This window comes from Opisthorchis viverrini, assembly GCF_000715545.1.
Source record: "Opisthorchis viverrini unplaced genomic scaffold opera_v5_120, whole genome shotgun sequence".
NCBI lineage: Eukaryota > Metazoa > Platyhelminthes > Trematoda > Opisthorchiida > Opisthorchiidae > Opisthorchis > Opisthorchis viverrini.
This window is the reverse complement of record NW_008751779.1, coordinates 1,168,147-1,193,508: the sequence shown is the minus strand read 5'-3', so window position 1 is coordinate 1,193,508 and position 25,362 is coordinate 1,168,147. Positions and strand designations below refer to the sequence as shown.

The 25,362-nt window shown below is 45.6% G+C and overlaps 2 protein-coding genes across 2 annotated transcripts; one reads left to right on the top strand and one right to left on the bottom strand.

The window, feature by feature from the left end:
• Window positions 1-877: 877 nt before the first annotated feature.
• T265_06122 (hypothetical protein) lies at window positions 878-21,731 on the bottom strand (the record flags this gene model as incomplete). The annotated part of the gene is made up of 11 exons (XM_009171308.1): window positions 878-941; window positions 1,567-1,757; window positions 4,672-4,800; window positions 11,575-11,957; window positions 12,100-12,334; window positions 15,149-15,284; window positions 18,618-18,765; window positions 19,589-19,904; window positions 20,744-21,015; window positions 21,054-21,206; window positions 21,596-21,731. 11 exons carry the CDS (start codon window positions 21,729-21,731, stop codon window positions 878-880), a joined length of 2,163 nt encoding a protein of 720 aa, XP_009169572.1.
• T265_06121 (hypothetical protein) lies at window positions 8,608-23,600 on the top strand (the record flags this gene model as incomplete). The annotated part of the gene is made up of 3 exons (XM_009171307.1): window positions 8,608-8,768; window positions 21,182-21,287; window positions 23,292-23,600. The coding sequence occupies 3 exons, from the start codon at window positions 8,608-8,610 to the stop codon at window positions 23,598-23,600; spliced, it is 576 nt and encodes a 191-aa protein (XP_009169571.1).
• Window positions 23,601-25,362: the final 1,762 nt, after the last annotated feature.

The following is a 25,362-nucleotide window of genomic DNA, read 5'->3' as shown; positions in this document are numbered from 1 at the left end:
CAGTTGGCGAGCAAACCGATCTTGACGATAAGGTAGTTCGTATGTCTATCTGTGCCAAGTACACGCATCTATATGCGTTACCGTCGTTACAAATTTTGTTTAGACTTCGTCACCGCTAATTCCGCGCATGCTATCAGTCGTGCCGAATATGCTTGGAGGGACAGGGGCCTCCCTCACTTAGCCGTGAGGAAGGTCCTGCTTTCTTCTTCCAGTGTCCGGTCGTGGTCCTATTACTGTCGCTATGGTCTGTATACCAACCGAGATGTAAAACTGTTCACCGTTAGAATCTGCGATGCACATCGCGGCATTCCTAGGCTTTTGAATGGACGGAGATCGACACCGTTTCCAGAGCATAACCAAATTGATCCGACAGTTTCGCACGTGGGACTCTATTTCCTCATTTAAGTTGGAATGATCGATTTGGTCGGTCCACAGGAGCAGAAAACTTGTTTTTTAGCAGACAGGTTTGTGAAACTGGGCCACTCATCCGACTTCCAGCGGATTCCCACCAGTAAGCAGCCGAGTCTCGCCCAAAATTATTCCATTTCCAGATCTGGCGGCTCTATCCGTACTGACCACTTGCATAGGTGGTATCAAGAACCGCCATCACGAATACACCGAGTAATGTATCAGTCAGAGTGGACGGTTTGGATATCCATCTGAGGAACGCTGGAGTTTCGTTATTAGGACTGTATTTTTTGTGAACCATTCGAGAATCTGACATATTTCCACGCCAAGGTCGCGGTACCACTTGTTCCAGTTACAAAACGCCAGGCAGAATAACTTAAATTCGCGATAAGGAGAAACCTACGGCGAAACACAAAATTCGGTACACGTTGCCCATTCGACAGTTCAAAAATCGACTGTTGATTTTCTATTATATTAAATCTTTGGAAAAGTGTGCATGGGTACATTGCTTAGCTGATTGGAATACGTCAGTTCTGTAGGAAAAAAACAGCAATCGGATATCGAGTCTCGCTCACATTTGAGGTCTGTGGTACATCACATCCGACCTTTCGGTATTTGACACAATTGACTGCAAAGAGGAATGAAATACTTTTCAGTATGAGACTGGAAAATACAGCATGAACTGTGCTGCAGTACGCGCATTAATGAGAAAGAATGCCGAAGAAACAAGGCTAATACAGTGCTATATTACGTGGTATTTGTGATCATCTTAATGTATGATTTTGTGCACAGACGCTATGGATGCAATAATCTTCGACTGATGTAACTGTTTGGTCGGGGTACTTTGCAGAAGTGAAACGGCGACATAGTAGTCGCATCCGGTTAATTCACATGGAGCCTGGAGTTTCAGGTTTGTTTTTTTGTCTGTTTTTTGATATCGCAAGTGTTGGGTTGTCGATTGGAGTCTAACTTCATGAGTGTTCTGACCATTTACTAGACCGACCTTATGGCCTGGCTGTTGATATCACCTGGGGTCATGAAGTACGAAGTGTACCTGCACAACCCAGCGTATTTTTGGCGACTTTCGACCGGACTATATGCATGAAAAAGTGGAGATTTTGGATGATGAAGTGAACGCTTATTGGTTGGATAACTTACTGAAACAGTCTGTCGATCCGGGCCCGTTCTTCCTGTTCTGACATACAAGCGGGCTCTTCGTTTGGTACATCGGCAGGCCTAGGGCAATCTGGTACGAAGGGAGTTAGATCTACTCTCGCCGTTGCAAAATGCCCATTTGAACGTTTCGTTTGGACGGCCACTGGAGATTCACCCATATATACGGGCCAAACCTTAACGAGAAAGGATCGAGAGAAACAGGCGAAATAATCAGGACCAAAGCGTCCACATTGAAATATAGGTTTATTCTCGGTGATCGCATGAACATCAGCGAATGTCTGTGGTTGTCCTCTTTTTTCTAATGTTGTCACGACTAGACACGCCGCGTGCGACGTCCCGTTCAGCATAGACAACCTTTTGCACTACAGAGCAACAAGATCCGAAAGGTATCTTGGCTCAGGTGAGAAACTAGTACCGATATGCACGTCAGGCAGGATTCCCCAAAATGCAATTTCGTGAGATTTCTGCGGGGATCGACAATAACGAAACAAAATATCGCCCTATGTTGTGGCTTTTGTGCAGTGCACCTGATTAGATTAAATATTCAACTCCGCTCTACTTGAATTTTCCGTTAGCACCATATGGTTTTGGTTTACTCAGTGACAAAATCCACACGACAGTGAGCCGTGTCACAAAAAAATAAGCAAAATCATAGTTTTTTGGAGTAGACCCATATTCCAAGTTGCTTCTTTCTTCAATTTGGCACTTTCCAACTTATTTAAGGTCCACTTCGGATAGAAAATGGTTCACGGGTTGTCCGCACAAGTCGGTTGAATCATAGAAATACTTCTACCAGTCAAATCACGGTATGAGAGCCGCTGCAGTGTGCTCCTAGCTGTATCGTATTCCAAGTGAATTACTGTTGGTTCACAAAAATACTATACTTTCTATTTGAGATACAATGATTTGTACGCAGTTCTGTCGGTCACGCCTAGGTCAACCTGTGTAGTGCAGATACTTTTGCTGCGTTCGGGTGCTTTGTCCTGGTGTTCTCCCTGATCCCCGTTTCAGATGAATTGGTCCATCATCTCTTAGGTATGTATCTGCAACCGGTGCGCTGTCAGTATTGGAAATGCAACGCCCGAAACTATCATCTGCAATGTGCGGCTACATTTCCCGACCTCCTCGCTTATTAATGAACAAGTTAGCGGCAACCGGAGCCTTCGACTCTGATGATTTATCCATCCTGAATCCCCTGTGTTCGTCATGAAAATGCCACATATATACCGAGCCTCCGCTCGCCATAAACAACCTCAGCGGTGGAAAGCTTACTCAGTATTTCATAAAAATCATTCAGCTGTAGCACTCTTTCGGTGCCTAGCTGCCATGCCACACGAAGGAGGCACGAGGGCTGGGATACTGCCAGGTTGCCCAAGCCTAGACAGGGGAAGTCGACGGACAGAGGTCAGGTTCGAACCACGGACCTTCCGATCAGTAAATTCGTGCTAACCACTTGGTTCATCTCGCCCGTTTACCCAGTATTTAGACCTTCTGAGAGCTTGCGTTGTGAATCTATGGTGCTTTCATAAAGATAAGACAGTCACCGGTATTCTTAGTGACCTAAAGGCATTAATGAACCTCAGGATGTAACGTCATCAACTTCCCTACTACCTGTGAACAAAATATAGATGATTGTCACAACCGTGAAAAAAGCGCTCATTTTCAAGCGGGGCTAGGTATCCCACAGAGTCTAGTGCTTAGAAGACTCGATTTGTGTCACCCTAGAGTGAGCGGACACTAATGGCTGGAACGACTCATTAAACTACGTCGTATTGTACCACACGACTGTTCGACCGTGGTAGCTTATCTTATCTCAAACACTGCTTTAAGGTAGCTATCCTATGGTAGGGCGAATGAATGCGAGTTGCCAACTCCCCTCTTATTGCAAGATTCTAGTTTCATACACGATGGTGGCGTCTACTACATCAAAGAAACCTCGATTCCAACCAGTACATGTAATCACTACACCGAAGGACCAGCGCAATTAGTTTTGCGGGTTGAAACAGCCATCGCCTTAGATTTTGCGCAGTTTTCTATCCGTAAATCGTGCAACCACACTAAATTACAATCAAGGTCAGTACTGCTTCACTTTGGTAGTGTTGAAATCGGAAGACCTATTTGCCCCTACGAATTGCTACCCATCGAGCAGGTAAGATTGCGCGGCTCCGTTGAAGAAAAACTCAAGGGTAAAAAACCGATTTCCTCTGCAGTGTTACAAAGATACCTGAATGATAATTAGTGTTTGGATACCAGTTTATGAATATCGGACTGCCAATAGCACAAAGCAGATGTGCTAATTGAAAAACCCTGTGAAGGACTCCATCTGCTAGATGTATCAATAATGTGCTGACAGCGTACCCCAAATATGACCGGCTATTATTCACCAGTTCCCAGCTAACCACAAATGCCTCAAGCTCCTAGAGCAGGCAAACAAGGTTTGCAATCAAGTCTTCCTAAAAATGACATTGAACGTGACATGCATTAGAGCACTTGCTGTCGGATTGATAAAAGTCCGACTTGACCGTCGGTGAATGCACTCGGGTTATCCGTTTTTTGCAAACAATCAAGAACTACGGCTCATTGATTCAAGGCAGTGAGTGAGGGTGAATGTTGGCGGTTGATTGTGTCCTGGCACAGTTTCATTCTTCCATATGATGTGCATATGACAATAACCACCCCCTGCAACTTCCTCGTCCCCCTCCCTGAGGAACGGTAGCTGACGGCTTTGACGGCAATGTTACACACTAGTTTTCAGAGCAAGATACGGCTAGCGTCAACATCGTCTTCCGAAATAATGCGCTATGCATGCTCCTAAAGGACTTGACATCAGCGGCTTGTTGGCAGCATCACAAGTATGAATGTATGATTCAGGGAACTTGGCCTACTGGTAAAATCTGGGTCCGGTGTACCTAACTGTTAGTCGTATTAGCATAACGACAATTTTTCAAGCACGATACCGGATATTTTTTCACGCCATCTATGCAACACACTTACACGTCAAGCTGCTCTACAGCAGTCAGATCAATAATAGTGAATAGTGAAACCCACGAATTGTGAATGGAGGATGGACTTTGGATATGGAAATACCTTTTTAAATGTCTTGTAGTTGGGACCAACTTCAAGCCGATCCTTCACGACTCTTCTTGCGCGAATCGAAGTAGGGACGATCAAGTCCATCAGCTCGATTGGAGGATGAGTTGGAACTACCGGCTCCGTCTAATTAGAGTTGGACAGATAGGACTATTAGTTGACAGCGCTTGTGTGTGAACATCAACAGTAACAACATCAAAAACCGAATGTTCTACCTTTTAAACGACGAATGTGCAGGTATCTTTCTCCACACCAAAGATAAAAGCGTTTGCGTATACGGGGAAATTTGTTGTGCACTCTGCATGGAGGCCTTATCCCAATGGTTAATCCAATAACAGATATAATGATAAACCAGACAGGGACGCTCAGTCCCTGGCAAAAAAGGTCGGTTTGAGCCCGAAATCTTCCTACCTTATTGGTCGGTCGGTTATGTAACTGTTCGGGTAATGTCTGAAAGGTTACCAAGTGAGGGAGATTAAGTCTAAAATCAATCTACCTTATAACAAATAATACAATAATATATAACAAAGGACTATCAGTAATCTTATCGGAAGTCCTTAACCAGTGTTGTGCACCGATTGTCCCGAGGCAACAACTGCCACCCTAGACCGACTGCACCTAGCGACATTACCACCAATGAAGACACAAATGAGGAAACGTAAAATTATCCTGTAACCCACAAACGCCCTGGAAAAATTCAAAATGTCACGGTGCTCAAATTTTTTCAGCGCCCCGGTGTATCGATGTTATGAAAGGCATCGGATGTTTCTGGACAGCTATTCATCTTTCTTAACCAGGTAAGTCACGAGTATGCGGTTGTGCATGAGGTCGGCCTTCTGACCCGCAAAGCACAATCGATGTTAATAGTCGGTAGCCTAAACCATTACCAGAGTTGGAGTTACAGTCATGTGCTATAAAGGATTAAGTTCAACATACATCCCTTTGATGATATTTGTTACCGTTTCTTTGGCTAATTCAGTCGAACATGTATCGATCCAATAAACAGCAGGCGAGTTCACGCTAACGCGAATAGTGCGTGCCTAATTCACCGCGTTTACCTGGTGTAAAGTTCTGATACGAGTTCTTGTTCCATTTTATTTCCGAACTCAGGGGAATGAGTTCGAGATTCATCGAACTACACAAGCATTCAAATACAGACTGGTGATTTTTACCTGCAAAGTACCCTCTAAAATGATATGCTAAAAGTATCGTATTATCAGTTAGGGATGGCTGTCCCGCAAGACAACCGTCCCAGAGCCCCGGTTTCGCCCCTTTGGGACTGATCGTTTTCATGGTTTCTATTAATCTTAACTCCCACTGGCACATATGTAGAAGCAAACACTTAGTTGCAAACTGAAGTCCTGTCTACGTGAGACCCTGAGAGCTTATTGCAAAAAGTTCTATGATCCGAAGAAAAACGGTAAAAAGTAAGACAACCAAGTCCTAAAGCGCTCACGGGCATGGTGTTCAGGGGGAGTATGACGGCATCGGCTGAGCTGGTTCAGTATCCTTACGGAGCCCGTCAGCATAAGCTAATTTCGAGTTGGGTTTCAGTCACACATAAATGGAATCCGTTGGACTTCCTACATGAAGGCATGAAGGCCTTACTACGCTCAAATACCTAGCAAGTAGAACATAAGGTTGACGGAAACTCAGGAACTGCGCCTACTTGACGAGCCCCAAGAAGGGCGAAACCGGTCGTGGGCTATCTAAGAGTTCTCAGCAACTTTGTGAGTAGTTACATAGCAATCCTGTCCCTTCAGAGAGTGTCTGAAAGGACTGATCTGTGACCTAAACCAAGCCTACTAACAAACACCACCTAGAACATTAAAATAAAATGACTATATAGGAACAGAATTTGAAGACCTGTCCCGGTCCTTGAATGCCTCACATTCATCCCATTTATACGCTGAAGCAAAGCGTACCGCGTAAATTAGTAAATCACAAACCAAAACAAACACTGCATGGTAACGGAAAGTCGGACAACATACAGGTTATTGTGGCGAGTTTCACCATACTGTATCAAATAATCATAAAAAACTCAAACGTTTACAACGAGATGCCGAGTAATATGGGGAAGATCGGGAAGAACAATAAGGTTGGTGTTGTTCTATTTTTCTATATCACAAACATAGTGTCTGAACAAGCTGTTTTCTCTCCGCCACAGAGAACGGTGCTCTAAGTGCAGTACCTGAGAAGTCGGTATTTAAACTTCAGCAGTCACTTACGTAAAGCAAGGGTACAGAAATTGTTGTAGGATCGAGAGACTGGATCTTACCGTAGGACAGTTTGTGCACTCCTGCAACCCACTGAGCTATACGTGGTGTCCGTGCAAGACTAGGTCAATGGTTACAACTCTGACGAACAGTCCTCTGGTCCTCCACGTTGGGGGTTAAAACATGTATGGCGACTTGTTCTATAAAATGGTAATGAACCGGAATTTTCCGCCAAACACTGTGCATTGCAGTGAGAGTTTTGAGCCAAGAGCTCTGGTTGAGGATCTTAGTTATCCTCCTGTTTGGGTATGGGCGCCCTGGCAGTATCCCAAGCCACATACAGGCAGGATACATACAACATACATACAATTAACATCGATCGTTACGTGGTGTCACCATCCCGGTCGTCCAACTTCTTGCATACAGCAGGGGAGGGGTAAGAGAACACAGGCTACTGCTGAGTTCTCCCATTTAAGCTCCCACGTACCCCTCTTTTCTCTCTCTACTTTCTCAGCGGGTCCCAGCATTAGAACTGACCGCCTTGTTCGCCGTACATCACACTCAGCTGCAGCTTCTGTACGTCCGAAGTCAGTGAAAACCCTGAGAACTTCGCAGCCTTTTTAAGACCTTGAAAACCGATCTACTCAGCTGCCTTCTCGCCAAAGCGAGGACAAGTGGCTGTCGTTCGTACGCTGGATTCCCTCTGCAGTGATTTACAGATACAAGACATAAGTATTTCAGTTGAACGGAATGACCCTCGATCTCCTCCAGGTTCCGGCTGTGAACATTCGGTGTTGCAAAGGCTACTGCAGCTGGACATGCCTGGGCGGGTACTGTATTGAATGACCGAGCGGAAGTGTCTCTATTTGACTAAATACCCATCGACTGTCGTATCTGAGCCGTTCATCCGGCAACGTCTGTGAGAGAATCTAGAGAAAGCGAGGTCCGCACACTCTGTTTATTGTTGTTTATTGTGTCTGCTTGCGCCCCAATTGAATATGGCTCTTAGTCTACCAAAGACAGTTTATATGACACTCTAGTGGCTCTTTTACAATTTACTAAAAGCTTAGTCTTTATTGTGGCTGCTGGTAGCGTGAATACTCATGTAGACAGACCATATGGGTCCGAGACCCGACTTGGACATGATGTGCACGGACAAGGGAGATGCCGATGGACCGATTTCCAAGAATCGCAAGGTGCCGAAAAATGTAGTGTCCAACAACGAACCAGTCCCGATTCCAAATAGACATTATCGCCATCAGTTACCCGTAGCGATGGTCGATCACTAACTATCGCTCCTTCTGAAATACTAGCGTGGATTCCAACCGTACACTCGTGCGCTGCCGCTTTTCATAGCGTTTATCAGGTCTACGGAAAACACGAACACCTCGATTAGCCACTGAAAAGGCAGTAAATTCAGATACCAAACAAAACTTTCGGAACCGGCTCCTCGAACGCCTGCCGGACGGTCCGGTGTTGTATATAAACGGCAGCTGGGAAAAGAAATCCAAAGTGCTACTCAAGGCCGAAACTTCTGCTTTACAACCCGACCAGCATCATCCAAATACTGGATCTCCGAGAGGACTGTGGCTTTACTGAAGGCTGCCCTGAACGGCAACCGAATTCTACGCACCATCCGGCGCCAAGCGAATCTAAGTGTCCTTGCAGATCGAGAAGCTTGGTGGACCCGAAAGGCCGAAGAAATGGAAGAGGAAAAATGTTGGTTGCGCCACCTGATTTGTCCAACTGGTTCTCGGATGCCTCTTGTCAGCAGTACTATCAAGCGAAGGAGAACGTTTGCATCGATGGGCGCTACCATTCGGTTGGCCACCTGCTGCCGCCAAACGGGAATGCCGGGCTTCAACAGAAGGGTGGCCTGTGAACATGGAGGTCCCTCAGCCACAGACGTGTCTGAGTGAAGTGCCATCGTGCTCCTGGACCTGACGACCTTCCACCTGCTCTGTACAAGATTGGCGGTGAATTCCTCAATTAGTGCCTAGATGGGTCTATTTAGGAGAAAGATAACGTCCCAAACAACTCAGGTGAATCGATAATATTGCTCATTTTCAAAAAGAGTACTCGTAGTGAACGTAGTAACCACAGAGATGTCAGTATGGCTGTCGTTGAACAAGGTTTCTGGCGTAACTGATTCTTCGTCGTCTTATAGCGGTACGCTAGACCTAGGCTCGTGAGAGTCAAGCGGGATTTCGACCGTGTAGGGGCTGCGTTGACCACATGTTCGTATTCCATCAGGTGTTAGAGCAACACCGTATATACAGACGACTCACAATCTTGGTGTTCCTTGACTTCAAGGGTGCGTTCGGTTCTGTCGATCGGCCAGTGCTGTTAATCGCGCTTTCTCTACAGGGTATGCCCCAGAAGTTTGTGAACATAGTCCGTTCTGTGTAGTCACAGGATTCTGGGCGTACGAGTGAGCTCTTCAAAAGCTTCCCTACGGAAGTGAGGTTCGACAAAGATGCCCACTCCCTACATTCTTCTTCAACTTCGTCCACAATGAGAAGGTGAGGCGAACTCTGGAAGGTCTTCAAAACGCCGGTGTTCAAATCGTTGCTGTTTGGAAACTTGTCGATCTGGGGTACGCGGACGATCCGAAGGCAAAGACGAAACACAAACCTTGTAGGATAGAATGACTACCATCAAGCCGTCTATCGGTATTCACCCTGTACCTTCAAATTGTAGTTACGCTCCAGAAGATTCAATCTCTGGACATACCCGTTACACTTCAAGGAGAATCACTGGAGGCTGTGGAGAGTTTCTCAAACCTCTGTAGTTGTATTAGCTCTGACGAAAGTGTTTGATGAAATCAGCGCAAGAATCTCAAAGATTCGAATAATGTTTGCTAATTTGGGTCACTTGTGAAATCAAAACACATATCACTGTACACCAACGGCCGGCTGCACCACGCTACACTGAGTGTGGTATTGTTGTACGGCTGTGAAACGGCCTCATCGGACAGATGATGTCAGGCGTCTTCAGGTACCTCAGGACCTTTGCTGGTGTCGGGTGGCGTCAACGAGTTCATAACGAGTTAATCGGAAGATGGACATTTGTGAAGTGGGTAATTCAGTCGCGCAAACATCCAGCACCATCAACTGCGGTGGCTTGGTCGTGCGATACGCCTGCCAAAACACCGTCTATAGTGACAAGCGAGATGGATAACGTATGACTTAGCTGAAAGGTAAGGAACAGAATACGAATTGTGTGGGGGTTGCTGCGGTGCGTCCTCCAGGATAGGGTCACTGTGACACCTGCGCTCGGCTGGAGACGTTGCAAGAAATGGCAACTGATCGATATCTGTGGCGCCAGGATAGGCTGTGACACCTGCGCTCGGCTGGAGACGTTGCAAGAAATGGCAACTGATCGATATCTGTGGCGTTCGTGCTGTCAGTTTCTATTCATACTGTCTAACTGAACGCTTGGAAGTGTGAGCATCTCAGAACGCTTGTGACAGACCGGCACCAAGTCCCCTCTCTCACCCACCAATTTCCTCTCAGTCTAGGGTTTTTAGTATAGTTAGATAAACTTTATGTTGTACGGCAGTGAGGTATCAGTGACACCACAGACGTTTCTCTCTCTGGTGGTGACAATAATGGAGGATCAGCGGATGCGGTGACATGTTTTACCACCTTGAGAGGGATTTGCATCAAAATGTCCATGGTGGGAGCTGCGCAAGGCCCTATCTAAAGTCCTAAAATTGAGTACCAACTTGGGGAACTAGCTGAAAGTGGTATCTTCTGAAAAACCACTTCTCCAGAAAGAGCAACAGTAACCGCCTTAGTCCTGCGTTTCCGTGTTCTCATCTGCTTCCGGAGACAACTCTGTGAGCGAGAGTTAGATGGTGAACCGATGGTGCAAACCGAGTTAAGAAATTTAGAGCTACGTATACGATGGATCAGTTCAGCCAAACAATGAGCACTCAGTAGACTACAACCATATAAGTGAACGGCCAAGGAAGTGTGTTATTCAATCAGCTCGTAATAGTTTATCAGAGGCTGAGAATGAACACCCTGAGCTGCTTGCTGCAATCTGAAAGTCGGTGTTAACTACTCGTACAAAGATACCACAAGAGCCGACTTCAGCAAGTGACTCGGGCAGCAGTCTTGTGCGCTACTAGAGCAAACAACCTAATCAATAAAATAATATAACGTTACAAAGATATACATGTATCGCGATATCTCGAATATCGTAGCGACTGAAACATGAGGCGGCCTGGTGCAGCACATTCAGTTGCCTGAGAACATTACAGACGAGAGATTCAGCTGGGTTCCAGGTGAGTCTCTCGAAAACCCAAATTAGTTTGCAAATGAGTGTATATTCGCTAATTTCGTGCAATTTGGTTGCAAGTAGGAGTAAGGTTAACGGAAACCCGGGGACTGCGCCTACCTGATGAGCCCCAAAAAGGGCGAAACCGGTCCGTGGGTTGTGACGGATTTTCAGCAACCTTATGAGTAGTACGTTACAAAGACAACATGGACCAGTTTTCCTTCCAGGGGAGACAACATTACACCAAACAGACACTAGTCTTCGTACGGAACATTTGTTGTGTATGTTAAATTCATGGTAACTAACTTTATCTGACAGCAAAATGTTCAATATCTTGCCTACCAATTTGATAGGAAGACAATAAAGATAAACAGAAAAACATTTGGTATTTAGTGCTTACCACATTATCGCTGTCAGTCGGTGTCATTGGCGTATTTTTGGATAGCCATCCAGCTAAGCCGACGGATGGAGGAGGATGAGTGGCTTTCACCGGACTAGAGGTTTGTTGTTGTGTGACAGAATTCGGAGACGAAGTAGAGGACAGCTGCAGTTTGCGCAATTCCGCTTGAGTACAGATTGCTGGTTGTGAGCCCACAGAGACAGTTGATCTATCTGGGTTAGAAAGGTCCGCCTTATTTGAGGGTGAAAGGTCTTTCAGCACGCGCGTGGGAGCTACGCTTTCCCGAGAAATTTGCAAGGGAAAAAGTGAAGGCATACTGTTGAGTGCAGCCAGAGCATCCTGTTCGTCAACGAAGTTCTCAGTTTGATGGCGAAGAGAAGTATCTACATTCGGAATGGAAGCGAATGTATGTAGCTTTATGGAAAATCCGAAACGCTGCAATTGGGGTCGCGGTTAAGTTGAGTGTTACTGAACCTGCAATTCTCTGTACCCCGACGGCTATGAGAATATTGGTTGCAAACTTACGTGAGACTAACTCCCCTGGAACGTTGTTCTCTGTCGCCCGAAACAATGGTGCTATGTTCTCCTTCATGAGTTCGGTAGGTTTCACCATATTCTTGGACTGAATTGTAGTATGATCACTCATGTTTGATTGCTCCGAACACGTCGATAGAGGGTGGCGTTTTTCAATGTTGCCAGGCGAATGAAACAAGGTCTCAGAGTCAGCCACCAAACATTTGGATTTTGGTATGCAGGGGATCTAGAAAGACCGTAGTGGAAATAAGGGGGAGTACGTGGATGTATACACTAAAGCAAACTCAGCGGAAAATCTAACTATATCTTTTACGTTGGCACGAATGAAACAATAATAATAGAGTGGATTGCGGCAGGCGGTAGACTGACTAACATATTCTCCCAATTTCCACTATTGGTCTGGGTTATGGAGAAATTTAAGCAGATGCTTAAGGTCACCCATCTCACGCCCGCCAATTTTTCGAACCGAACGAATTGATCAGTTGAACGCTTTCCATCCAAGTTGATTTTCAACCTAAATATTGGCCTTGTTAGCGATTCAACACTTAGTAATATATATATATATATATATTATATGGGAAGCCTTTTGCTAACGCTGAGTAGCATCTTTCTGGGAATGAGTGAGGAACAAGTTACAGATGACAAAAGCTAGAACCGTAGTCCATAAACTACTGCAGAGAATAGTCTTATCATTGACGCCAAACATTTCACAGCTGCTGATAGTTTGAACTCTTCAATGCGATGGAGCCGCATGGCAGTCTATTATTTCCGAAAATCCTGTTTACCAAGGGAAGGCACATAAACCTTTGGTAATTTTTTATTTGGGTAACGTTTTGCTTTTTACAGAAAAGCTTCATCAGGCCTTAAAACCTGGCCAACTTGTTGACCTGCTCACTTGGCCTGATGAAGCTTTTGTGTCAAAAGTGAGACGTTTCCCAAATAAAAAAGTATCGATTGTTTACCAAGCCCTTCTGAAACGATGACTTCCCAGTCGGTTAAACTTTTTCCAATTGTCGAGTGGCTATTTTTTTGGTCGGAAAAACCTACTGCAGTGCTGGGAGGTTTGTACCAGGAAATCGCCTGTATAAGAGATCACCATTCCAACGGAGAACTACCTTGGGGGTTGAAAAACGGTGCTAATGGGCAAGTGTTTTTTCGGACGAGACCCTATAAAGCTGAGGACTATCGTTTATTCGTTAAGCAAACATGCAACCTGAACCAAGAAACTTCACTGTAGTCGGTTATAAATAGTACCTGTAAGTCGCAGTCAATGAACTACACCAAGTCGGTCATATGAAGCCCCTAGTGGAGCTCAGTGATCATTTCCCAGGGCACTGAGCAGACCTTCAGAACACGAGGCGGTCGAGGTCAACTGCGATTATCCGACCACCGAGGCCTACCTGTCGCAGTTTAAATTTGCAGTAGGTATCCCAAAACAAACAATATCACATACTAGAATGACTTCCAAATTGGATGCACGGACCGATCCAACCAATCAGCTAACACTTATGACGCGGATGCAGCGCAGGAGTTATCAGACACCCAACTAATAAAGTTGTCAAAACTGAGATCCATGTCATTTAATGTAAAGGTTGGAATGTCGAAAGTCGTTATAACAAAAATAAACCACTCAAATCTTCGGTCATCATCAGAAGACACAAACACGTGGAATCACGTATACCCACGCAAGCGTGTCTCGATCGCATGCATAGCAAGTGGACCGGTGTCGAACGGTGACAGTACTAATCACAGTCGGTAACAACTGCACTGGCATGAAAACGATAGAATACGGCGAGTGTGAAAGCATAATCGGTGACAAGTTTCTTATTCCATTCCGCTGCTATCCAAACTCAACAAAAATAATGGGACGCGAGTAGAAGACATGCGCAAAAAATCGCATATATGCAATGACGTGGACAAATATACCGAAAACTAGAACTGTACCTCGACATCACCTTGCCACCATTACATTAAAAAGATGACAGTGCCATGACTAGTGGACCTCAGTTAAAGACTCTGAAGCTACTGGGGTTGATTGCGCCAATGCTAGGATAACCCGCAGTTTATGAGCTCAGATTTCTTCAATCGAATGGATATCTGTAAAAATTCGAATTGCACCAGTTAGACGCCAGTGCTTCTTAGCGTCGTGTTGTGGACTGTGAGGGAGCTGCTAATTATGAATGTACTGGTCTCTCGCACGCAAGATCCCCTCAAGTGAAGATTTGTTTAAAAAGTGGTTGCTGTGTATACCCCGCTATATCATTTTGTGTTATTCCATTACTAGGTAACGTAACAGGTGTCCCTTAATCACAAAACAAAAATTAACGTTTGGATCTCTACAATTAATGCAGTCAATCTGAAAAAGATCAAAAGTGGTCAAAGATTTTCCGAGAATAAATCACCGTACAGATAGTGACTTCATGGGAAAACTGGGCACAGAACAAACCATATGGTGGACAGAGAAACCACGAGTAAATTATGCGAAACGCATCGCCTTTCAAGGTTCCTTAATTCAGACTTATCTGACGATGTAGATAATAATGAATAATAATCGTTCAGCTGTAACACCCTTTCGGTGCCTAGCTGCCATGCAACCCGAAGGAAGCACGAAGGTTGGGACACTGCTAGGTTGCCCAAGCCTAGACAGGGGAAATCAAGAGGCAGAGGTCGGGTCCGAACCACGGACCTTACGGGTAGTAAATGTAGAAGTCCAAACTGGTCCTATCACAAGCTATTACCTTCGAACGCCTTTTCTGGGTTTCCCACCACGCCAGTTGTCTATCATAAAGTTGCCGTTGTGAAGCACTAGTGACCTTTGATTATATTCCTTCACAGGCTGATATCCTTGTAAGGTATGAATAGTAGGAAGTTTGCTGAACATTTCGATATTGACGATTTATTTCCAGACAGACTAGTCCAACGTGCGGAAACAAGTTGCTTGAGGAACCCGAGTAGCAAACCATGTTTCGCATTATTAACAAGTAACGAAGCGCACCAATTCATAATTTCTAGGCACACAAAGGCCACTTTTGTGACTCACCTCACATGGTGGGACAATGTTTGTGCACTTTCGTGGTCGCTTTGAGCTCGCCCCTGAGGTTTCTGATGAGATCATCTCAGCAGTTCTGGAAACTTTTTTGTCACCCAGGTTTGATTCAGTGAGATCAGATAACGGCCTGAAAGAGAGTTCAGGTTCAGGAGAGTAGTTCTGTTCATATACCACAAGTAGGTGGAGCAACATAGCACTGGTTCCTCACTGCCAAACAAACGTGAGTAGAGGGTGAGTCAGTAAAGAACGATATGTGATGCAGCATGCTTTGCGAACCTTAACCACCAAAAGCCGAACGCAGCGAAAGGCAAAATTTATCTAGGCTATCCGGCTGACACTGCCAGTATGCGCGCCAATCGGATCAACACGTAATATGCACTGAAGGGTCTTCAACTGCGTGCACAGTGAATAACGTGGTATCAGACGAGATGCCCCGGAGGTGTTATGGTACCAAGTTTGGTCGCTTTAAGTTCTTGTTATGTCAAAGCCTGTCCTCCACGGACTTTTCGCAAGAGATGGTTTCGACTGCAGAACAGAACTGGTGCGTAAGTCTGCATAGTGTTTCATTATCACGTGCTCGTTCACACTCGTTCACAGCTCGTTGCATGCAAGCTGTAGCCAGCTAGCTACCGCTGTACCACGAAGGGATACAAAGTGATTGAAAGTCCCGGAGCAAGATTTCACATTTTGAAAGTGTAAAACGTCTACCTAAACATGCGATGATTTCAGTCATTCTATTTGGGACGAATAATGCGCATTGCAAGTCGTCAGATGGTGAGGCAATGTTCAACACGCAGTACGAGCCAGCCAGACATTTTCCAGGTGTCAACTCAATAGCCGTAGTACGGCCTGTCTAATGATTGTATCTCTACGAAAGACGTAAGTACGTAAGCCAACAGCCAAATAAACCGTTGTTGGAAACATTCTCTACGGAGAAATACACGTTGGGTTTTATTATACATTATTGCTTTTTATAGACCCAAACGTAGATGGTGCTATGGGTCGGGTGTTGAAGAGTAGCTGAAACAGCTTGTGTAAATTCTCTAGGGAATAGACCCTCCTTACAAGCACACACACACATTTACAGAAACCTTGTTTGAGTGGACGTCTATCAGTTACTGTTCAACGGAACAGTTTACAGACAGACGGAGAGAGCAGCAATGGGTACTCTACATGGTTCACTACTAGTAGACATTTGTATCGAAAATCGAGAGACCCCGCACTGATCAGTGAGATACCAAAACACAATTTTTGTAGCAAATGTCAGTAACACTTTCCTGATATGTGATATACGGCAGTGAAGCATCGGTGTTGAACACTGATATCACGCCTCAATGATCACGATGATGATACGTGATACTTCCTTAGATCCACTATCTATTTTGACTGCCTTTAACGAGTCACATCCAAACACCATATTGACCTGTGAGATCGAACGGAAAAACCAGTCTTTTTGCTGCACTAGTGATTCGAATGCACGATGAAAAGTGTGCAGGGACTCGGTATTTGGCAAACTTTGACAGCTTCGTTCTACCGGAAATCAATCGACAACCAAGTCGTCTCTGTGAGAGACCGAAGGATTGTTTCAAAAGACGACTCGTTGTCAGAAACAGAATTCCTTACAAACACGTTTAGAGCTAATGGTTTCCAAGACAGATTTCTAGGGAAACAATTGCAACTTGGATCTCTTAAAAAACACGTCATAGAATGTACCCTGCAAACCTTTGTACCTGCGCTCGATTTTAAAAGTCACTCGGTCAGTGAAATTCTTGTCTGAAGACTTAACAAAGCCCTTGAAAGAACTTAACGCGGCCAAATTAAGAAATGCATTAATCATTCTCTCTATTATCGGCCAAAACCTGAAAGATAAGCTTCCCTGCTAGACTATATCTTTTCTGTTCACCAATTTGTACGCTCTTGTGATAACAGTTGTATCAACCGAACAATGAGGTAGCCATCCAAAAAGATGTCCTGCCATATTCTTGGGTCCCTTCGGGAAACTTAGTAGAAATTCTCGTCATCTGCATCAACACATGCACTCCAGGATGAGAAACAGTCGAACACAGCGCCTTGCCATCGGCAGCTAAGGGTTGCGTGGTTAATCTGGATGCAGGGCAGCCAACGGTTAGGGAGGTCAGGTAGCATGACAGTATCCACCACGACTAAACGCCGTGGTGATGATTTCGAAATGGTGACGCAAAGTTGCAAAAGGAGTTTGTCACTATCACCACGGGGTGTTAACCAAGTGTACCATCAAGTATGCCTCAAATGAAGTGAGGTGCACCACCTTCGCGTTAAACTATCCAGCTCTTACCACCACATATGGAATATTCGTTATGAATGAGGATGTGGTTGTTTTCCGATAGGAGTATCCCTTACTGAGACAGGGCTTAATTACAGTACTTAAATCATGTATTCGAGTCTTAGAAATGCAGCAAAAGTCCAGCGCACAACAACCATTCAGTACAAGTTTGATGAGGTTTGAACATAAAAGGCTTCAACAAAACCGAAAGAACAAGGTCAGACTATCAGATGCAAAGCGGCTTGTGAGAGCGGTGACGTGCAATCCGTCATTTCTCTCAGTGCGCACCCGTTCGCCGCCCCCCATATTCGATGGATTTGCTGACATCACCACGCAATGTCGGTGCGACAAGAAGATACTTTTGGCCGTGTTTAATGGTTGTATGCTTGCTGAGACACTTCCATAATGATCAGATGCCTCGACCTAATCCGTCAGCTCGAAAACCAACAATGGTGACCTATCACACATGTTTGATCCTAACCTGGAGCGTTATGGTTTAAGCCTATCACACTTTGAGGTGCACATGTTTGATCCTAACCTGGAGCGTTATGAAACGTTTTGCGCCAGACCTATCCTTAACAGACAACCTGGTAATGAAGCCCCAGCGGGACGTAAGTGGATTAGCTCCAGTTTCCAGTGCGCAAGCTCACCTGTTACCAGCTCAAAAGCGACAATGAGTGAATTGATGCCCCGATAAGTTGCGAATTCAGCGCCAACACTATTTCTGACGGAAAAATACCAGTGGACATCAGTCAACCCTGGGACACTTTTATCACCTTTGTCCGAAACACTCCGAATGAATCGTGTCAGGTAGCGGACAGGCCAAACGTGCAACCATGAGACGGTTCATATACAGCGAATATGTTGATCAGTTTTGCACTGTTTCTTTGGAGGTCAGACTGATAATTCACACTACAATGTATTCAGCAGATGCTAATATCACCAGTATGCCAGCGTATATACAGCACACTTCGGTAGTTATACAGCGAACAAAGTAATTCGAAGGGTACGGGGGAACTAAGATGGAGCATTTGTATAGCCAGTGGAGTGACTCCCAGAGTATTCTTTAGTCCTTTGTATGGAGAGTTAGAATATAGAGGCCATCGACTTATTATCTAAGTTGTGAAAACGAGCAACTATTCCACTTAAAGCACTTACCGGGACCGTTTCAGAGAGGACCGAAAGGGAGCCGTTTTGGGGTTCAGTGAACGTTCCGTAAGCACTGAACCATCGGCCTGCGAGTCTAGGTGAAATGGGTTAACTGAAAGAGCCTGTGAAACGCCTGCTTCCTGGTACAGTTTTTCAGCTGAAAGAAAGAAGAATATGCCTGTGCTTTTCGGGGAAAGTGAGGAACAAAAACTAACATCACTGAAAACCTTCGTAAGTTTCGATCTCCATCAGTATACTTTGGATTTCAACTTAACACAACGACCGTACGGACCATTAGTTCTCTGATTAGTTCGCTGAGAAGAGGTTTGCGAGGACCAGTGGAATGAATCAGGCGGAACAGCTTGCGCACGTTTCCAGCATTCTTTGCATCTTCCATTTTTTCCTTTCGGATCCACCAAGCTCCTCGGTCTGCGCAGATACTGAGTTTCACCTGGCGTCGCATGATGCGCCGGGTGGGGTTGTGGTGGCGGTCGGGGCAGCCAGGAGTTCACGGCTGCACATGGGTTACGCTGTCAGACACCGACACCTAAGCAGGAGGGCGATTAAGACCTTCAACCCAAAGCCTGACCGCTATTCAGTGAATGGGTGCAGACATGCCCTCATGGTGGTGCAAGTCTCTAGGCAATAGGCCCTCGGACATATCTTAGCCTCCAACTTGGAGGACCAGGTGAGTGTATTCGTCACATATCTACTCACTGAATACGTGGTATCAGAAAGTCCGTTGGTGTCAAAGTGAAACTTCAAAGTACAGCTCAGTAGGACGTAAATATATACGAACCGCTTAACCATGATAAGACCCAGTCTCATTGGGCAGCGAATCAAGTATACCTATCTTATTGTACTGAACCAGGCCGGACTTTAACCACTTCTAGGATAGCTAACACGGAAATGATATTGAGAAGACTGTAACACGTTAGACTACATACAAGGGGTGTAGTGAAACAAATTCACTTCCTTACGGCACTTAGTTTCCGGGTTGCAGTAGCCATTTGTTGAAATATACAACACAGCGAATCCGAGTTCTGACTCTAAAATGGGCCGGCGCCGAATACCGCGCAAAGCTGAATAGACGGTACGTTGCCAGTCTTCCAAACCCGGCACGTTCTGTGCGTGGATAACACAAGATCCTTCGCGTCGAAGCACTTGTTGCAAGTCGCGTTCCACATTTCCACAAGTACCCAACTGTTCCTCGTAATGTTGTACGAAAGCCTCCGATGAGTCCAGCAGTATAACCTTCCCACCACCTAAACGGACAATAGGTGACAGCTCGGAGAACTGAAACAAAAACAAAAGGAAACGGGTTGAATGCAGCGGCTCAGGCGTCTCTATTGGAAAAAATGACGACAAAGGTAAATAAGGTTCTCAAGATTAGGCCTGAGCAAATGCAAACGTTTCTAATTGATTGATACGGATTTTACAGGTCTTCCAGTATTGCGACAGTTGTTCTCCGTAAGGAATTAGTTTTTCAATATCCAATTAACTAGTTTTCACACGCCATGTAAGAGAACCATGTAGTGGGTACTGTAGGTCCCTGTGAAAAAAATGCACCGCTTCTAGTAACCCGTCTCACTACACATGAACTCATGTTAACCAAAAACTCAACTGCTTTTTGAAAGTTGAACTGAAAACGTAGAAGCCGAGTACCAAGGTGCACAATAATAAAGAATGATACATAATAATCCCTCTGCCGTGACGCTCTTCCTGTTCTAGCTGTCATATCAACCGGAAGAAGTGCCAGGGCTGAAATATGCCAGGTTGCCCTGATTGGAGCAAGCGAGATGCAGAAGTTGGGTTCCAAACACGAATCATCCAGCCAGTAAGTTTGAGCATTAACCACTGAGTTACGCTGAGCTTAGTTACATTATCATTATTGTCACTATTATCATTATCGTGGTACGAACAGATGCGCTGAAGTGCGCAGCATTCGTGCACCAACCAGGTTGCATATGTATACGATTTCAGGGTTGTTTATCATACAGATAAATTATCTACATCGGAGAAATTTTCAGGGTAATGGATAAAGGATAACCAAATCAAACTAAAAAGGCGCAAACAGATATTGTGAGTGGGATGATAAGATTAAGCTGAAGGATTTAAGGCTAAATCAAACTCACATGGGCATGGGTAAGAACATAGAATACTTTGCCCTTGAACAAACTCGGTCTTTTATTATTTGGTAAGAATCGGATGGCATCGGAATCCACAAGACGTTCCTCACGCACTGGAGGGAGGAAGTTCTCCTTAGATGAACGTGTGAATGTAAAGAGGGAAATCGATATCATACAAAGTTCGGTCGCACAAACGGAATACAAGATGCTGCTTCCAGGAACTTCTCCATATACAGTGGGGTGACTATTGGAACCATTGCAAGAAGAGCACAGACAACCTGAAATAGCGGGTATATCAAAACCGAATGCAGCTGACTTTCACAGTCACGACAAGATGAGGCATCACGAGAAATGCACAAGCGTTTGTACATGTTGGGACGAGTTCCCCGTGTAATAAGTTTGTAATGGTTTTTATTCTTTGCCTCTCGGCTTTGTTCATTGAAGAAACCGCAACATTCAGGGCCGTCTCCTGCAAGCTGCATACGAGACAGCAGAAAGGTTGGAAAGGAACGCACCAAACCTAAAATTTACGCCTGGTTGGACACCGAAGGTAACTTTGTCCCCTTTCTTCAAAATTCTTTTACTCCCATTCAAAGGAATACCATTTACGAATGTTCCAAATTTGGAGTGATCAAGAAGGATAAACTCAAGACCACCACTCTGAAAGATAATAACATAAAGTCGAAAACCATACTTGCGCTGCTTGGACTTCCAAGCTAGCGTGTCTGCGACTGACTGATTTATCTGCAATTATAATATCTGCATCTATGCGCCCAACAGTAAACATTCTAGGGACCTTTAGGACCACAGATAAGTCGGAGGCTAGGATGGATGAAAATGGGATGAGAGAAAACTCACTCTCATTATTCTTGCCGATTTGAATAAACTCCCACATTGAAACGAGAAGCTGAAAGGCAAGATCAGCATTATGCACGTTACTTGAAGAAGTTTGCGCCGCAGCACCATCTCTCATTGACACATGTACTACGATCATTAAGTGTAATTGATACAAACATAATAGCTTGTGTTAGGTTTCCGAAAATACACACAGAAGCTCCTCCGAGTGAATACAGCCTTACTCCGATCCCCTGAGATTTGGCTGAAAGCCCCGAAGCCAACACCTTAACCCCCAACAAAGAACACCTAGGAGTGATTTCACTCACAACAACGACCGACATGTAAATGCATGTTTTGGGTTTGCGTAAGTTCCCTCAGTTTGGCTTGCGGCAGAAGCCCCATCTTACGTTCCTCCGCAATCTTCGTCAGAACCATGTGCGACGGAGAAGCCCAGGAGCTTTTCGAATGGCAAATGACACCAGGTCGAACGCAACTTTAGAGAGTCACAGCTTATTAGATGCGGTTCGATAAGGTCTCTAGTAAACTGGGGGAGGGGAGCTAGTAGGGTCAATATGATGACTGATATTCGTTGTGAATGGGTGTAGCTAATTCGAGATGAATGAGAGACCCGAAGGCGGGAACAGTCACTAGACACATTCGGTAGGGCAAAACTCAACTGAGTGAAGGAAAGTCGGAGGACACCTTCGGGATATTGAGGTGGAGTGTACGGTCAGCCAATCTGTGTCGATGTATATTAATCGTTCAGCTGTAGCACCCTATCGGTGCCTGGCTTCCACGCTACCTGAAGGTTGCACGAGGGCTGGGATACTGCCAGGTTGCCCAAGCCTAGACAGAGGAAGTCAAGAGGCGGAGGTCGGGTTCGAACCACGGACCCTCCGGTCGGTAAATTCGCGCTTTAACCACTTGGGCCACCTCGTATAACAACCAGTAGGATAACCGTCAAAGGGAAGCAAGGATGAGTATAACAACCGGATATCGGCGACTAAGAAAACACAGGGAAACTCGCCGTGGAGTCCCAGACTAACGTTGAGGAAACGCTGCTAACCACAAGTGCAGTAGTCATTAGCCGCCTTCAATTCTGGGTAGTTGGCAGAGTTGTCGCTAGTGCCCGGAGTAACTACAGTGCACCAACTCAGTACTTACGCGATGATAACTTAACTTTAAAAAAAGAGGTGACTGTGGCGAAGGCCGGCGGCATGCATCGCGAGCCATCTAGCTTACCCGAAGTGGACGTTGACTTCATGGTGACCAACATTGCCGACCTGCACCACCGATGTGCGCACGATACCAGCGCGGATAACCGGAACGCGCTGGGGATGGGCTGTACCTGCTGGAGCCGTGGGAACGAGATTGACGTTGAACATGTTCAGTCAGCCGACTGTTGCACCATGTGTTAAGAACCAGTAACTGCAAGTCCTTACGCAACGCGGCGATTCGCACCCTTAATGCATGGATCGGGGACAGTCCCTATGAGATGAAGATGATTAGACACGCTTGGTACAGAGCAGCTTGTTGTAGACGGAACACTAGCATAGAGTGCGCGTGCTTCGTAACGATTTGAGTTCTTATTTCACACATGGTTAGACTTGTACCTATATCCCCGGCATGTTCTCCGACGGTTGGTACAGCCATAGCTCCAAAAGCACTGAATCATGGAGCTTCCAGTCGCCCACAACCGGTAGCATCCCTTTGACAGCTTAAACTGGGACCAGCTTCAGTGAAGGAGACATACAAGGAAACAGCACTCACTTCGGCAAACGACTGTTCGGCATACGCAATCCCGATCAAACCAACGCAGCTTCTGGTGCTGGACACATCCTTCAATGCGAGTTCACGTTGGACAACCAAAAACTCGATTTCTAGTTGCCTCGTCACGGATCCTCCAACGCCAACCCACACAATATGGTCCTCAGACAACGATCGTCGAACACATGAAGATGTCTCAGTTCCGCTGCTCGAACAGGCCAAGTCTCACAACCATACAACAAAACAGCCCGTACTGTAACCTGATACACATATCCTTGAGATTCAGGGTTACAATACTTTGACGTAATAAGTGTCTTAAATTAGCAACCGCGACCAGAGCCTTGCGAATTCGTGCACTGACCTCATCTTTTACACTAAAATCCGAAATAACGCAACTTCCAAGGTACGTGAAACGCTCCATAGCTTTGAGTGCCTCTCCCTGGATTGTAAGTGGCGTGTTCAGTGACTGCAGGTCCAAGAGCATGATTTTACACTTTGTGGACGTAGAATGCAAAAGACGGGATGACTCTGGTCAGTTCATCCAAAAACACCTGCGCCTTGTCCTCCTCCTCGAAGACAAGAACGATGTCGTACACACATTCCAGATCGACAAGGTCTTCGTTACAGACTATTTGAACACCAGGGTTTTAGAGACCTTCCAGCGTCGGTCTCATGAAGTTAAATAGGAATGGAGAGAATGAGCATCCTTGACGGACGCCGCTTTGTGTACGGAGAGCTCGCCGTATACTCTCACACGTCCGGAAGTCCGAGAATACAAATAACTTATTACGTTCACAAACTTCCGGGGCATTCCTTGGTGGGCGAGCGTGTCAACCAGAACAGACTAGTCAATCGAGGCAAATGCGCCTTGAAAATACAGGGACACTAGAATTGTGGGTCGCTTGTACGTATGACGTTGTTTCACCACCTGACGGAGTGTGAAGATTTGGTCCACACGATTCCTACCAGGCCGGAATCCCGTTTGGTGCTCTCGAGTCAGTGTTTCACGAGCCACCATAAGGCGACAAAGGTAAAGTGAGGCCAACGTCCTCGTTACCAGGGTCAAGCTGATTCCCTTGGGATTACGACACTCACTACGGGCCGCTTTTAAAAATTGGTACCATCACCGACTCTCTCCAGTTGTCTGGGACAGCCTCCTTTTCTCAAATGCAGCCAGGCAGAGCAGACAAGCGTTGATGGAGGACTTTACCTCCATATTTAAACAATATAGGTGAGAGGTCATCCGAACCAGAAGCTCGGTGGCGCTCGTGAGAACATATGCACCAATGAACCTTTGAGGTCGTAGGGGGATCCAAGTTCACCGTCCTGTGTTCTACGTCAGACGATGGCTGCAGATGAATAACAGCTGGTGGCAGCCCATATTCAGTGAAACAGTCGAGTGTTCTCCTTTATTCAAGGTGGCCGCCCCGTTCTGATGCTTGATGTCACCCCTTATTGTCACTCACAGGTGGTTTCCAGAGACCGGTCGCACGAATAAACTGAAATAATCTCCAGGCATTTCTGGCTTTCTGAGCCTCTTCCATTTTTTGACTTTTCGTGTCCACCAAACTTCACAGTCAGCCCACGAAATCACGTTCAAGTCCACATTCATTTTTTGAAAACGACTTGAAACCCTCAAATTCCGATAGTAATGCCCTCCCACTGGGTGTATACGCTGCAAATCATTGATCACTGGACTGGCACCGTCCTCCGAATGACGAAAAGTGTATCCATATGTCGTTGGGATTGGACTCACTGAACGCTTTATCGTGCATGTTGAGAACTGTCTGGAAGATATTAATAAGATAGATTCCAAAAAGGATTGGTCTGTCTGGCCGTCTTCGAACGCATACCTCTAATTTCACCACGAAAAATCAACATGAAAAGGCATTCGTCAGCACACCTTCGCCGGTATTACTCCAGGTAAACTGTGGAGCCTGCGTCGTGTTTGGGGTACGCCAATCAAGTTTTCTACTCAGGACGCAAGTACGTAAGCCTCATTGAGTGCGTCAAACGAGTTG